The sequence below is a fragment of the Panthera pardus genome, unplaced genomic scaffold, assembly GCF_024362965.1.
Source record: "Panthera pardus isolate Hobbes unplaced genomic scaffold, ASM2436296v1 HiC_scaffold_13, whole genome shotgun sequence".
Taxonomy (NCBI): Eukaryota; Metazoa; Chordata; class Mammalia; order Carnivora; family Felidae; genus Panthera; species Panthera pardus.
Window position 1 is genome coordinate 161,626,762 of NW_026526688.1, and position 16,449 is coordinate 161,643,210.

At 43.8% G+C, this 16,449-nt stretch overlaps 1 protein-coding gene across 5 annotated transcripts in view; it reads right to left on the minus strand.

Annotated features, from left to right (window-relative positions):
- The window catches only part of PDGFRA (platelet derived growth factor receptor alpha), a 50,805-nt gene that overhangs the window by 20,443 nt on the left and 13,913 nt on the right, over positions 1-16,449 (minus strand). For all 5 annotated transcript variants that reach the window (XM_019469714.2, XM_019469725.2, XM_019469720.2 and 2 more), the window contains exons 4-12: positions 13,749-14,009; positions 12,584-12,714; positions 10,575-10,746; positions 10,293-10,482; positions 6,347-6,462; positions 4,886-5,012; positions 2,779-2,972; positions 1,928-2,022; positions 1,590-1,722 (exon numbers count right to left, since the gene is read on the minus strand). In XM_019469714.2, the coding sequence (XP_019325259.2) occupies positions 1,590-1,722; positions 1,928-2,022; positions 2,779-2,972; positions 4,886-5,012; positions 6,347-6,462; positions 10,293-10,482; positions 10,575-10,746; positions 12,584-12,714; positions 13,749-14,009 (1,419 nt within the window). The remainder of the gene's footprint in view (positions 1-1,589; positions 1,723-1,927; positions 2,023-2,778; positions 2,973-4,885; positions 5,013-6,346; positions 6,463-10,292; positions 10,483-10,574; positions 10,747-12,583; positions 12,715-13,748; positions 14,010-16,449) is intronic.

The window sequence follows — 16,449 nt, forward strand, 5'->3', positions numbered from 1 at the left end:
CTCACAGTCTAAAAAGGAATGCTTCCCAGAGTGGCCAGCCCCACCACGCAGAGCCAAACCAGGAAAAGACTCAGCTCATAAGGGACTAATAGCCAGAAGTAACTCTTTTTTTTAATGTTTATTGATTTTGTGAGAGAGAGAGAGAGAGAGAGAGAACATGTGCCAGCAGGGGAGGGGCAGAGAGAGGGGGAAAGAGAGAGAGAATCAGGCAGGCTCTGTACTGTTAGCATAGAGCCCAAGGTGGGGCTTGAACTCACAAACCATGAGATCATGACCTGAGCCGAAGTCAAGAGTTGGATGCTTAACCTACTGAGCCACCCAGGTGCCCTGGCCAGCAGCAACCCTGACTGAATGTTTTCATTGTCGGAAGCTGCACCCGGAAAGGTACTGCTTCCCTAGCAACCTGGAAATACACAGAAGCAGAGAGAGACATAGAAATGCCTCTTAGCATATTAGGGATGTCGCCCTTTTCCACCACATTTTATTACTTTTAAGTTCCTCGCTCCATTTTGTAAAATTAGGGGGTGGTGGTGGGGTGGGACTGGCAGCAGAGAGAGATAATAAAGAAAGCTAAATTCCCAGCCATAATATTTGAACTCGGAAGTAGCTAGGACACCATATTTGATTTCAGCTTAAGTAAGTCTCTAAGAAGACCTAACCTTGCCATACTCTGGATTAAACACTGCCTCTGGCATCCTCCGAAGTACATACCGTTAGCATATTCCTGATGACACAACTTCTAGCTCTTTCATTTGTCTTTGTCTTGTTTTCATTCATTCTGAATATGACTTAAAATAAAAAAAAAAAAACCCTTGGACTAAAGCTTCATGTAGTTGGTCTCAGCTCAAGATTGCAATAGTTGAAAAGTTTGTGAGAAGTTGGCTTGATTATTTTTACACGTTCCGCTTTGAAAAGTACCTACTTTATTTATTTTGAGAGAGAGAGAGAGAGAGGGAGGGAGAGAGAGAGAGCAGGGGAGGTGCAGAGAGAGGAAGAGAGAGAATCCCAAGCAGGCTCCAGGCGGTCACCGCAGAGCTCGATGCAGGGCTCGAACCCACGAACCTTGAGATGATGATCTGAGCCGAAATCAAAGAGTCAGACACTCAACTGCCTGAGCCACCCGAGCACCCCCAAAAAAGTACCTATTAAATATGTATATTCTAAAGAAGTATCTAATACATCCTCAGAATGTGCTGGATTAAAATACCCTTTGTGGTTGTCCTCATTCGTTTCTCATCTCTTTTCGGTCACTGAAATTCGCCTCATTTTCAATTTGTGTCATTCCCAAAGCAAAGCCATTTTGCCTGTTACCTTTGGCAGGACCTCCTCATATTCTCTTCTCCTCTTGTAAAATTTTCTTTAACCATAATTTGCTACAGGACAAGATTTAAAAAAAAAAAAAAACCCAAAACTACTGCGGTGATGCAATTAACTCATTTTCAAGACAAAAATACTTCCGACAGCCAACTTCCATTGCCTAGCTCTTGCTAAGCAAGCCCAGATCCCTTATTCCTGCACAAGGCTATAAAAAGTAAAGTTACGTAGAAATCAAAAGGGAGTCTTGGGAGATCAGCCGGGTAGGCGCTTACCAAGCACTAGTCCATCTCTCGGAAACTCCCATCTAGAGTCATAAGGCAGCTGCATCGGGTCCACATAAATATATTCATGTCCATCGGGGCTGATCGATTCAATGACCCTCCAACGAATTTCATACCTCGGTTTCTGTAAACGACCAGGACAACTAGCTGGTGAATTACCAAAGTCCAAAGGCACCAAAGCTTAACTACAGCAAGACGACCACACACAGTAGGACCGAGCGACACTTTCGTTCAGCACGGAACGACCGAGCTCCTTCTCTGTGCCAAGCACTGAACTAGATTGCGCTTCTCCTTGTTCGTATCTTTCGTTCTCTGAAGAAAATATCTACCTGTTTCCAAATGACAACCAGGACAATGAGGGAGATGATCACAATCACCAGCAGGACCAGGACTGCAGCTGCCACTGTGAGTTCAGAACGCAGCGCTGGAGGAGAAAGAGGCATGGTGAAGAATTCGCACAAACGTGCCAGAGCGCAGGAAGGCGAGGGGGGTGTGCCTGGGCCGGAACTCTCACACCGCTGGTGGAGAAGCAGGAGGCTGCCTGGCTTATTTTAGGGACGGGCAATAGCATCTCTCCATCACCTACGCTCATGAAACCAGTCCAGTCTCTTCCCTTAGCAGAGAAAGGGACAAAATTCAATCAACTCCGTGCAGGTGCACAAAACTGCGCAAAATGCCATACTTCCTCCAAGGGTGCCGCAGCATTAACATTCTAGACAGAATGTGAACTGGGAATATAAAGACTGACAAATGACACTGAATGCTGTGTAAGTTCAGTTTATTTTGAAAGGCTGCAGTGTGTTTCTATCACTTCTGGCTTCATTATTATTATTATTATTATTATTTGTAAGAATTCAACCTGTCTCAAGGGTTGTAAGGAGCAACAAGGCAGAAGATCCTCCTTCCCCCTCACCACCCCTCCCCTCCCCCCCTCAGACTAAAGAGACTGAGCAGCTCTCCTGTTAGACAAGCAAAATGCCTAGGATGCTTCTGCGAGATGCAGTTTGGGGTCAAAATCTGAAAGAAAAGGGCTCCCATATGGATGCCCAGAGAAGGCCCTTTGAGAGCATTCAGAGCTGAATTTCTGCCTTGGGGCCTTCATTCCTTTAGAACCCCCATCTGGGACTCGAAGTTCTGGCTGAGGGAGGAAGGGCTGAGCTGATGTCTAAGAGCAACTCACTGGGAGCCACCAGCTTCAGCTCTCGGTTCTCGGCTCCAAGAAGATTCTTGGCCAGGCATCGAACGGCGATGGTCTCCTCCACTCTGGTGAACGTCACTCGGCCCTCCACAGTACTCCTGTCCCGGCGGTGGACCTCCGTGATGATGTTCGAGATGTTGTTCGCCAAAACCGTCCATGAAGTTTCGTTACTACATCTGGAGAGAAAGAGGACATCAGTGTAGAGCCAATTATCGGGATAATGGAGGTGACTGAAGCAGTGAGACTCCTTTAAGGTGACAGGCAGTTCTGACCTTGCCTACATTTGGGGGTGCTACAGGTTGACTTTCTCATTTTATGCACATAATAACGCTAAAACTTGTTTGCACACGCCCAAGAGAGAATAACCTATAGGTGGATAAATGAAAGGTAACTGTTGAAACCTACACATAGGTCAACCTACAAGTTAACTAACTTGGATTTAAATTAAAAAAAAAAAAAAAAAAAAGAATAGGGGCGCCTGGGTGGCTCAGTCAGTTAAGCATCCGATTTCGGCTCAGGTCATAGTCTCACAGTTCGTGAGTTCGAGCCCCGCATTGGGCTCCTGTGCTGACAGCATGGAGCCTGGAGCCTGTTCCAGATCCTCTGTCTCCCTCTCTCTCTGCCCCTCCCTGGCGCACTCACTCCCTCTCTCTCCTTTCTCTCTCTCTCAAAAATAAAATAAAAGCATTTAAAAAAAATAATTAAAAAAAAAAGTTGACTGTTAGGAAGCACACGAGGTAGAAATAAGTTCAATCAAATATAACTACCAATCCCAAGTCTTGACCCCATGAGCAAACGGAACAGTTCCACCTCAAGAATGTTTAGGGGCACCTGGGTGGCTCAGTCGGGTGAGCGTCCAACTCTTGATTTAGGCTCAGGTTATGATCTCATGGTTTGTGGGATGGAGTCCTGAGTTGGGCCCTGAGCTGACAGTGTAGAGCTTGCTTTGGATTCTCTCCCTCTCTCTCTGCCCCTCTCCTGCACTCACTCTCTCAAATAAATAAATTAATTTGAAAAAAATAATGTTTAACTATCCCCATTTTCCACTCCTTGAAAAAGCCTGGCTCCGTCCTTTTCTCTCCATTTGGCACTGTCAACAGCCCGTGAGATGTCGCAAGGTTTGGAGTGATCCCTGGCTGAGTTACAAGACCTAGATTCCAGCTTTCGTCAAAATCTAAGTCCAGGCTCTCAGCCCCAAAGAAGGGGAAGGTCCAGGGGTCTCAGCCTCCAGCAGAAACAGTCGAGGCAAGGCTTCTGAACACAACCAGTCACCACGGGTCAAAGTGTGACCATGTCGCTCAAGTGCCCATCATGGAAGGTTCACAAATGGGGGGTATAGGAGGAACCGGTGGGGTAACTCCTGCCAAACAGCAGGCAGGCAAATGACGTGAGCAGTCACATGGGCAATATTTTCGTTTACGTTCCCATGCCAGTCTAGCTACCAAATAAAGTTCACCATATAAGAAGTGAAAGGTGAAGTGGGCCAGGATAGTAAAAATCCTCTTATCGCTGTAGTCCTTTAAGTTCATCTTCTTTTCTTTTATTTCTTTAAATTTTTGTAAGCATTTTTAAATTTATTTTTAAAAGACAGAGAAAGATAGAGCGTGAGCAGGGGAGGGGCAGAGAGAGAAGGAGACACAGGATCCGAAGCAGGCTCCAGGCCCTGAGCTGTCAGCACAGAGCCCGACGTGGGGCTCGAACCCAGGAACCGTGAGATCATGACCTGAGCTGAAACTGGATGCTTAACCAACTGACCCACCCAGGCGCCCCCATCTTCTTTTCTGATTAGGGACCTTTTGAGAATCTGGGGAGAGCCACGGACCTTCTCCTTACGTCTCTTCACAACCACACAAATGCACATGCATACATAACGTGCACATGTGCACACCAGGCCCAGGTTTCGAACCCTACCTTGTAGTTTATTGAGACTTAGGCCAAGTAAGAATCACAAATACAAAAAACAACAATAACAACAACAAAAAAAAACAAGAAAATGACCAGCAAGAGAAAGAAAATGCATTTGAAGTTCTTCCTATCAAGGAGGAAACATTCTGACCACACATGGAAAAGAAACATCTCGTTTCCATACTTCTTAATATCCTTGCAAATCATCCACTCGATATCGGGAAGAGGTGTCCCTTCTGCTGTGCATCTCACAGTCTGTCCCCCGGTGGAGCCATGGTGGTCGTCGACCAAGTCCAGAATAGACGAGGGAACTGCAAGAAGGGAAAAGAAATCAGAACGGGATGGCCTGTGTCCCAGAACTCCCCTGAAACACAAGTTCAGAACTTGTCCACGTGGCACTTGAACCTACAGAGCAAGTAACCGCCCAAGAAGGGGCTGAAAGCAATTTTGTGCATAATAATAACGCTCCAGTCTGGGCAGACCCACTTGGTTAAGAGCATTTTCACAGTTTCAGTGTTTGGGGATTTGTATCCTGTGGTGTTTGAAATCTGGAGTGAGGAAAGCAAAAAGCCCCTGTGGTTATTTGGCTTAAAAGGCAAAGAGGGCTCTTAAAATTGTATTACAGCTTGGGGTTCGACTAATGGATTCAGCTAGAGTATAATCTAAAGCAGCATCTACCAAAGTGCCTCTGTGGAATGTGACTACGTTTTAAAGATTAAAAAAAAAAATTTTTTTTAATGTTTATTTATTTCTGAGACAGAGAGAGATGGAGCATGAGTGGGGGAGGGGCAGAGAGAGAGGGAGACACAGAATCCGAAACAGGCTCCAGGCTCTGAGCTGTCAGCACAGAGCCCGACGCGGGGCTCGAACTTACAAACCGTGAGATCATGACCTGAGCCGAAGTCGGTCGCTCAACTGACTGAGCCACCCAGGTGCCCCTAAAAGACTTTTTTTAATCCATGATCAAATAATTAGATTTTTTTTTTAAGATTGTATTTTTAAGTAATCTCTACACCCAATGTGGGGCTCAAATCCATGACCCCGAGATCAAGAGTTGCATGCTCTACTAACGGAACCAGCCAGGCGCCCCTGTGGTCAAACAAGCTAGAAATATGCTAACACCTCATCACAGATTTACTGCGAGGGTCAACTGAGCCCACCTAAGACAGTCCCTGGCACAAGGTAGGCACCTAGGTAAACAGGTGCTGAGCCTGAACGTAAACAGACTCAGGCACTCCCTCCTGCTAAGGGCTATTGTCCAATATCTTCAAGGGAAGCTAAGCAAAAAGGCCAAAAGTCTCCGGAACAATCTAAAGATCATCTGGACAAAAAAAAAGAAAAAAAAAAAAGCATCACTTTCCTCTTCCCAGAACTGGAGGTGCCAGACTGAGAAGCAGGTAGTGTTGTAACCTAGGAATTCCCCAGTCAGGGTGCTTCAGAGCAGAGCCGGGAACTTCCCAGAACTGCGTGAATTCATTAAGCCCAACAAAGCTTTCCCTGACACGTGACATCTACACCCCCTGCTTCTCCCATGAAGTGTTGCTTTTCTCTCTGCGACCTGGGCGAATAGTGCCAAACCCTCCCTGGGGGACACCCGTGCACTTATTCCCTGAGCTGACATTACCTTTGTACTGCCCTTACACACCTTGCGTTAAGAGTTCGAAAGTATAGCTCTTCACGTCGTCTTCATTTTGGACGACAATAGTGTAATGGCCGCTGTCTTCTTCCTTCGCACGGATCAGCTTTAATTTGCTTCGATACCTGACAAGAAAAATACTCTGTCTCAGCAGGTTGTAGCCAAATAGATTCCAGCCATTCAAGCAGTTACCACGTTCAATTTAAATTTTGTTTTTGTAAAAAAAAAAAAAAGGAAAAACAACTTATTTTCTTGACCACATCATCACTTTTCTGGGATTTTCGATGCACTTTCTACATGTTGAAGGTCTGACTTATAGACACTTAATTTTTTTTTTTTTTTAAGTAGGCTTCATGCGCAACATGGAGTCCAACACAGGCTTGAACTCATGGCCCTGAGACCAAGACCCGAGGTGAGATCAAGAGTCAGACACTTAACCAACTGAGCCAACCAGGCACCCCAACACTTAATTCTTTTATTTTTCTTTTATTTATTTTTCTTTAACGTTTATTTACTTTTTGAGGGAGAGAAAGACAGTGCGAGCAGGCAAGGGGCAGAGAGAGAGGTGTCAGCACAGAGCCCGGAGCCGGGCTTGAACCTATGAACTGTGAGATCATGACCTGAGGTGAAGTCGGACACTTAACCAATTGAGCCACCCAGGTGCCACCGACACTTAATTCTTAAACAGAAGACCAGACATCTTGAGATGAGGGATAGCTTATGTGGCTAGAACACTGATCAGCTCTGGTAAGGCCTGACTTCTGAATGAAAGTAGACATATCCCACCAACTTCCCTTGAAAATAAAAAAAAATCTTCATGTTTACCTTTTAAAAAACACTTGCTTCTCCTACATATCCATCGTTTAGGTGGTTCAGCCAAACAATGGGCCACCATTGGAAGAAACAATGAGGACATGGTCTATAAACTCATATGGAGAGGTCACCAGGGTATAACATTCCTACTTGTTGGTATTTGCTTAAAGAAACTCTGGAAGGTTTCAGAAGAACCTAATGAAACTAACGGAGGTATTTCTCTGCGTGGGGAGGCAGGGGGACCTGGGAAAATGGTGACAGGAACGGAGTGAGACTTCCTACAATGCACTGTCTTGATGTCCAAATGTTTTGAATGCACAAGATTCCATCACCTATTAAAAATAAATACATTAAGGGGCGCCTGGGTGGCTCAGTCGGTTAAGCGACCGACTTCAGCTCAGGTCATGATCTCGCGGTCCGTGAGTTTGAGCCCCGCGTCGGGCTCTGGGCTGACGGCTCAGAGCCTGGAGCCTGCTTCCGATTCTGTGTCTCCCTCTCTCTCTGCCCCTTCCCCGTTCATGCTCTGTCTCTCTCTGTCTCAAAAATAAATAAACGTTAAAAAAAATAAATAAATAAATAAATAAATAAATAAATAAATACATTAAGAAACTCCATTTCTTCATACTTTACTAAAGGGAAGTTTCCCCTAAAGACTTCTTACGTGTGTTATAAATGACATTTGGCTCTATGTATGTACATCAATAAAGTACTGGCCCATTTGATTTCTTTTCCTTCTTTATAAAACATCACAGCAGGAAAAGGCAACGGGATGGAAGGGGGAGAGTGCTGGTCAGGAAGCGAGGAGACCTTGGGCATTACTGCAATTCTCCATGCATCAGCTCCCTTATGTGTAGCATGGGATAACTGTATGCATAGCGCACTGTCATTTTCAGAATTAGTTAAATGAAATTATATGTGTGAAAGCATCTTGAGGGCTCAGAAGTACCCTGTAAATGTCGAGTCGTCTAGCCCCAGATGCTGGGCACCAGCACGGGGGGCAAGAGCACACACTGGGCTGGCTTTTCCTCTGCTGCACCATACTGGACAGGCTTCAGGCCTGGACTTCCTGAGTGAGTCCCCACAGGCGCTCCTGGCTACGCGTCACCGAACAGTCCTCTCACTCAATGCCTACACCTGCTCAGCCAAGAAAACTGGTGGATCCACTGGTTCTAAGCTTCAGGAAGCCAGACATCCCGACCTCACACTCCCTCCTCACACTCCCTGGCCCACAATGGGAACTAGTGGTATGTCCTAGAGGGACTCTTGAATCACTGTGACAGGCAGCTTTCCCGAACCTCTCGTTGGTGAGCTTTGCTCGGTCATTACTATTGATTATGGCTTGCGTATAGCACTCCTACAAGCGTCTAAGTGTTAGCCGTGCCAGAATTACCCTGTTCCTCTCTGGCCTCACACCTAATGGAAAGTTTAGCACTGCCCACCTCTTTGCACACCCTCATTTCATGTCATCAGAAAGCCTTCCAGATTCTGTATTCACCACTTTTTCCATCGCTGTTCCACAGAGGCTGTAAAATTCCGTTTTCTCAGATACCACTTCTCAACTGCACATGGGATTTAGTTCAGAAAGAAGAAAGCAAATCCCAAGATTAAGTGAACGGACGAGAAGGGTTCTTCCCCTCTTCCCTGAAGGCTGGAAATCGAGGACTGCCCTGTGTCTCCCTAGGACGGCTTCTGAGGACGGCACAGCGTGGGAGTAGCTGGTCCCTCAAGATGTACTTGCTGCTCTGGGATTCTAATCAGAGCTTAAAACTAATCTTCGAGGGACCTCACAATGTCATCAGGTCTAATTCCTTGCCTTGAAGCACATAAGGTATTATTAATGGGAATGCAAGCTGGTGCAGCCACTCTGGAAAACAGTATGGAGGTTCCTCAAAAAAATAAAAATAGCACTACCCTACGACCCAGCAATTGCACTACTAGGCATTTATCCAAGGGATACAGGTGTGCTGTTTCAAAGGGACACATGCACCCCCATGTTTATAGCAGCCCTATCAACAATAGCCAAAGAATGGAAAGAACCCAAATGTCCATTGATGGATGAATGGATAAAGAAGATGTGGTATATATATACAATGGAGTATTACTCGGCAATCAAAAAGAATGAACTCTTGCCATTTGCAACTACATGATGGAACTGGAGGGTGTTATGCTAAGTGAAATTAGTCAGTCAGAGAAAGACAAAAACCATATGACTTCACTCATATGAGGACTTTAAGAGACAAAACAGATGAACATAAGGGAAGGGAAACAAAAATCATATAAAAACAGGGAGGGGGACAAAGCAGAAGAGACTCATAAATATGGAGAACAAACTGAGGGTTACCGGAGGGGTTGTGGGAGGGGGGGATGGGCTAAATGGGTTAAGGGCCACTAAGGAATCTACTCCGGAAATCATTGTTGCACTATCTGCTAACTAATTTGGATGTAAATTTAAAAAAATAAAAAGTAAAACAAATTAATAAAAAAAAAATAATAAATAATAAAATAATAAAAATTAAAAAATAAGGTATTATTTACCCTACCTTACAGAGGAGGAAACTGAGGCTGAGGTGACTTAACTCCACCCCTAGTTAAGAGATGAAAGCGGCATACTATTTTATCAGAGGGCAGGGATCCAAACTATAGTCGTTGTACATTTTCTCCAAACCAAATCTGGCCAGACTCTACCCTTATTTCCGGTGGAGGCCTCGTTAGGGCAGATGTGTTTCAAATTAAACCAGTGATGTTTTGTTTCATGTAGGTTTATGTGATAGTGGCCTCGTCACTGGAATCACCAACATGTCTAGCTGCCACACAGATGGGGGATGTCATGGAATGTATTCAATCCAAGTGGGTCCAATTTTATGTTCCTCCCTCCATCCCTTCCCGGAGGCAGGAAACGGTCTTTCATTGGGAACAGAGCTTTTCAGTTCTTTCTTCTAATTTTATTAAGTATTTACCAGCATAGTATTACCACATGGCAACGTGACCACCAAAGGTACCTGATTCCAAGGGTCTCCCGTGCTGGTTCGTTACATCTCCTAGACTGATTCTCGGTTTGTGCTGCGAAACACGCGCGAACCTCGCTCTGTCTACAGACACACCATAAAGAGGACAGGCATACGTGGGAAGGGTGTTTCTTTACCTTATTTCCTGAATCTTTTCTATGTCAGTGGTGATCTCCGTGAGATTTTCAATCAGAGTCAGGTTGTCCTTCAGCCAGGATATCCTGGGAGGGGGGTAGGCCTGCACGTCCACCACGAAATGTTTGACTTCATGCAGGTCAACAGCCTCCAACGGGCTGAAGTTGGGTTTGATTTCAATGAACCCTTTCTCTGTACAGGGAAGAGTTTCCATTAAGTAACGATTACCACATGATCGATCCTGAGCAGCCCGGACGACTGACATTTTAGAAAGCAGAATGTACCATGGACGGAAATGGTGACTTTCTTCATCTCTTTGACCTCCTTGGTGGCCTGGCGGGCAGCACATTCATAATCTCCACTATCCTTCACCGTGGCCTCGGGGACCGTCAGCGTGTAAACCAGTTTGATGGACGGGACCTTGATCTCCTCCAGCATCGTGATGCCTTTGCCTTTCTACAATACAGCAGAAGGGGAGGAAAACCAACTTTAAAAAGCTAGCTCCTGAGAGTGAGGCCTCATGGAAAGTCTGGACTCTGGGTGGTGATGGGGCACCGGTATAGACTCCCAGATGGTAATGTACTACCCTGTAGGGATGCTGATAAGGGGGGAAGCTGTGCATGCGTGGGGCAGGGGCTATATGGGAAATCTCTGTACCGTCCAGTGAATTTTACTGTCAACTTAAAACTGCTCTAAACAATAAAGTCTGACAAAAAAGATTCTTTTTTAAGCTAACTCCTTAGAAAATCATGTTTTAAGAGGACATTCAATGGCACAGTAAGGTGTTTGTGGTATACCACCGAAGGAAAAAGGATCTAACAAAGTACTATTTAAAGCATAATACCCATTAATGGTCACATGCATTTTGTATACAAAGTACTGAAAGGATTTATCTCCCTGAAATATTAACGGTGATGTTCTGGGAAGTGGCTTTTCCTCTGTTTCTCTGAATTTTCTAATATTATAATAATAAACCTGCATGATTTATGATCTGATGAAAACTTTGTGTTACAAAGCAATACTGTGCTTATGTATTTTTTTGGTCCAAATATAGCAGGTACTGTGGTTTGGGGGTGGGAGTGGGGGGAAATGTCTCTCTCCAACAAATAAAAAGAAACGCTTATGTTTTAAGGATTAAGGGCAATCAAGTGTGAACGGTAAAATAAAAACGCCTCATATTTCAGAGAAGAGGTACACATATTGGACTATGAATGTCTCTTCAATGCACGAGGTCTATGTGAAGGTAGTAGGTGAAAATGTGATGTGATAACGGTAATATGTGAAAATGCCCAACTTCCAGTCAGATGCCCCAGAGAGAAAGGAAGGAGGGGGCAGTAAGAGCACAGGGGAGAAAAATGGATAAAAGGAGAGAAGCTCTCAATTGCCAAAAAGAGCAGGGAGCAGAAATTTGCAAATCAGGACTGAAGGGGAAAAAATACATATTGTATACATATATATACACATATACATACCCATATATACACATATAATCATATACAAATATATACATGGTTTTTGCTCTCCATGAGGCTGCTGCATTAAGCCCTGTTGATCATCACTCCATTGGACAGTCACAGCCATTTACACTCGGTTCTCTTGTACACTTATCACAATGCGTCAGAATGAATGAGTCCCTGTGTGTGTAAATCCCCAGGGACCTAGAGCTGGCATGTGGTTCCCCTTTCCCCAATTCTGTCCGCACTCCTCCCTCCTCTGGTGCATGGGCCAGCTTCTAGCAGAGTGTTTGGGATTTAGCAAACATTCCTCAATCGTTGCCTAATGATTCAAGTTAAGCCTGCTCACTAAAGGCAGGCCATGCAAAGAAAGACCAGGCCAAAAGGAGCGAGAACAGCGTCCTGGGTGGCAAAGAAGCAGAAATGAAAGGGGGCAGGCCATCGACATTATCAAATGCCTCAAAACCCAAAAGGATGGGAGCCAAGAAAATGGGAATTAATGACTCTCTCAGCAGTTCATAAATTGTAAAAGCCACCCCCTTTTGCTTTTCTAATTTTTTGGTTGTTAAGTTGTAGCCATAGAGCTTTCCTATTTCTTTCTAACTTATGAATAAGAAGGCTGAGGGTGCAACCTTTATGCATTCTGAAGGGTCTGGTCCAGCTTTTGTCTCAGCCTCTTCCATTGCCCGAAAAGCCAGAAAGTCATCTAGACAAATGGGCTCACTACAGAGGCGGCAAGCTGAGGTCTGGAGAAGCTCATGTCCTGCCCTGGCAGTGACAGGTCTTTTGAGTCCTGCTGTGCCCCACCCCGTTCCACCAGGAGCCCAGAAGCTACCTACCACTTCTCCAGGGTAAGTCCACTGAAGGTCAACCACCTCGTTGTTAAAGACGGCACAGGTGACCACAATCGTCTCCCCTGACTTATACACAGTTTTGAGAGCTTCCATTTCTAGATCAAGTTCTGATGTTGCTATTTAAAAAAAGAATAAACACAAGGACCTCAATATCCACAGTATAGTTAGAATCTTCTAAGGTTGGGGTTTCTTTTTTAAAAAGAAATGAAAAATAATTTTCAAACCACTGTGATCAAGAAGAAATTTTTGAAGTCTCAGGAGCCTTGATTTTATGTTGGCATACACAATCGGGCATATAGTTATAAAATAACACACCTACACATACACACGTACACACAAATACCTACATACAAAACGGTAACGATAGTAAAAGTAAATTCCAATTTAACAGAACATCACCTTCCTTAGCATTGGGGTCAATGATGGCTTTCCTCTTCTGCAATCACCTTTATGGATGTATTTATTCATTTACTCAACCAATCTTTACTGTGCTCGGGGCACTCCTACCCTACCCTTTCTCTCCTCTCTCCCACCCTCCTACCCGGCTATTCTCAGCCCTCTTCTAGAACCTACCACAGTGCTGGCATAAAATAAGCCCTTACCGAGAGTCCAATGGCCCTCTGCTGCTGCCTTCTTGCACGTGAGTGTTCAATAATCTGCTGCCCCAAACGTGTATTATACCCTCCATTCACATTAACCACCCACATCAAAGGGGTGACTGTAATCACAAGCTTTTCTCAAAATCAAAATCACTTTTCTTAAGTTACTAAAGTTAATCTAGGCATCCACCTCCCACAGGTATGTGTTTGTTTTTAGGTCCTCTGTGGTCAGGAATGTGGGTAAAACAGTAAGAGGCTTATGCAAGAAAAGAATTCCTTACAGTATTTTGAAGTCAACTGGTGAAATATGAAATCTTACGGTAGCAAAGAAGCACTTGTTTTTAGTAATGCCACACTTAGTATGATTATAGCCACAGAGGGCAGCCTAATGTTGTACGGTAAATGTGGGGTCCTAAATATCTGGGTCCTAAATCCCCAAATACTCAGGGTCTCCATCACCAGGGACTGTGATTTTTTTTTTAAATCATATATACATCTAATTATTTTGCCTTTAACTCTTCTTTAAAGGAGGAGAGAGAAGGTACAAGTACCTTTTAAAGCATAAACATTAAATGGGATGGTCTGGAACTTCTTCCCGCTGACTGTGGCTTCGCAGATATAGGGCCCGACGCTGAAGGTCCCATTAAAGCCCTGTCTGCTGTCATAGGAGGCGTGTACCACCCCGTCACTGCTGCGTAAGGTAACCGGAGTCTTGGGATCAGTTGTGCGACAAGGTATGATGGCAGAGTCATCGTCCTCCACGATAACTAAATAATCTGTCATTCCTAGAGGTACGAAGGCTACGTCTGGGTCTGTGGTTTTGAAAAGAAAGAAAAACATGTTAGGCATTAACTTCACCTTTACACACACATACAGAAAAATCATCCCGCTGGCCTGAGTCACATCAGGTATGAATTCTACCTCACATATATCCAGACTTGTCCCCACGCTGACATTAATCATCATCACAGCTAGAAGGTGATTTTAAAGCATAAATAACAGGGGGCGCCTGGGTGGCTCAGTTAGATAAGTGTCTGACTTCAGCTCAGGTCATGATCTCACAGTTCATGGGTTCAAGCCCTGTGTCAGGCTCTGCGCTGGAGTCTTCTTCAGATCCTGTGTGTGTCTCTCTCTCTCTGCCCCTCCCCTGTCTGCTCCTGCTCTCTCTCTCTCAAAAACAAACATTTAAAAATTTTTTTAAAAATAATAAAATAAAACAAAAAATAAAGTATGAACAACACCAAATTGCCTATACTCCAATAAAAAAGACTGGTGATAAATCTAAATACGTTGCAATCAAAATTTAAATACTACTAAAAACATGATCAATAATCAAGTCTATTCAAAACAAGAGAAAATATTCATGATTTCAAAAATTCTTATTGCCTATAGGTAGTATCATTGAAAAGCAATACTGAAAGTTGTCTATTAAAAAATAATCTATCAATGGGGCACCTAGGTGGCTTAGTCCATTAAGGTTTGGCTCAGGTCATGATCTCATGGTCCATGAGTTCGAGCCCTGTGTCAGGCTCTGTGCCGACAGCTCAGAGCTTGGAGCCTGTTTCGGATTCTGTGTCTCCCTCTCTCTCTACCCCTCCCCTGTGTGTGCACTCTTTTCCTCTCTCAAAAATAAGTAAATAAACATTAAAAATAAATAAGTAATAATCTGTCAAGTAACAAATAAAATTTATAATTCCATAACCTGAGAATTTTATTTTCAAAAGAAAGCCAGCTACGGAGGCTACCACGGTACAAAGTACTAAGAGACTCAAACATCAGTTTCAGAAGGGCCCCTTACTCCCCACGACTACAAATAAAAAGATCTCTAACTGACACCAGTGCAGGGCCTACTTGGGTGATGTTTGTGCTGGGGGTGGGGGAGGAACAAGAATTTTTAGACAAGCTTAGGTGATCAAAACTCCAGGATTCATATATAACTTTAACAAGCCCACATTCCGACCATTCTCTTCAAAGCAAGGGGCATTTATGTGTGCACAAAGCTGGGGTGATAGTTCTGAATACCTACCTTTCTTAAAACAAAACCTTTTATTGTTAGGAAGGAAGGTTCAGATAGATAAGAGTGTCGTGAAAGAAGTGAACAGGGTCTAGATCCGTGAAGTGCCCACAGTTACAGAGAAGAAGAGTAGCTGACTTAAAAAAAAAAAAAAAAAAAAAAACTTGAAAAGATGGGAAAATAGGAAGACGTACTTCGGAGACCACCTTATTTCACCTCTGCCAAAACAGGATGGTAAGAGTTATCAATATTCGTATGTTTGTTTTAAGGCCAAGAACTCTAGCTGTAGTTCCTTTAAATCACATATGAAGATTGCCATTACTTGAATTTGTGTTCAGAGTTCCAAATCCTTGAACCTTGTTAGTAAAGATTTCAGCGAACAAAACTCCGAATTCATTTCAGGTTAAGATATATACTTGGTATCCATAACACATGAGCCACAGCTCCCTTTAAAATGCATAGCTTCCTGGGGCACCTGGGTGGCTCAGCCGGTTAAGCGGCCGACTTCGGCTCAGGTCATGATCTCGCGGTCCGTGAGTTCCAGCTCCGTGTCGGGCTCTGTGCAGACAGCTCAGAGCCTGGAGCCTGTTTCAGATTCTGTGTCTCCCTCTCTCTGACCCTCCCCGTTCATGCTCTGTCTCTCTCTGTCTCAAAAATAAATAAACGTTAAAAAAAAAAAATTAAAAAAAATAAATAAATAAAATGCACAGCTTCCCTACCATTATGCACTAGCTATGCAATGTTTATTTTTATTTATTTATTTATTTATTTATTTATTTATTTATTTATTTATTTTTGCTATGCAATGTTTAAAAAACATCATGGTCCTTCCTCTAAAAACTATCCTCGTAGAAGCCAATATATACAGATATAGATATTGGTACAAATCTAAGTCTTATCTAAGTATATCTAAATACAGATCTAAGTACAGACACAGGTACAAATACATAAATATAGATACTGATGTAATTTAAAAATTGTTTTCAGTGTTTTTATTTATTTTTGAAGGAGAGAGACAGAGAGGCAGAACACGAGCAGGGGAGGAGCAGAGAGAGAGGGAGACACAGAATCTGAAGCAGGCTCCAGGCTCTGAGCTGTCAGCACAGAGCCCGATGTGGGGCTCGAACTCATGAACCACAAGATCATGACCTGAGCCGAAGTCGGACACTTAACCGACTGGGCTACCCAGGCACTCCAATACTGATGTAATTTTTTTTTTTAAGTTTATTTGAAAAGAG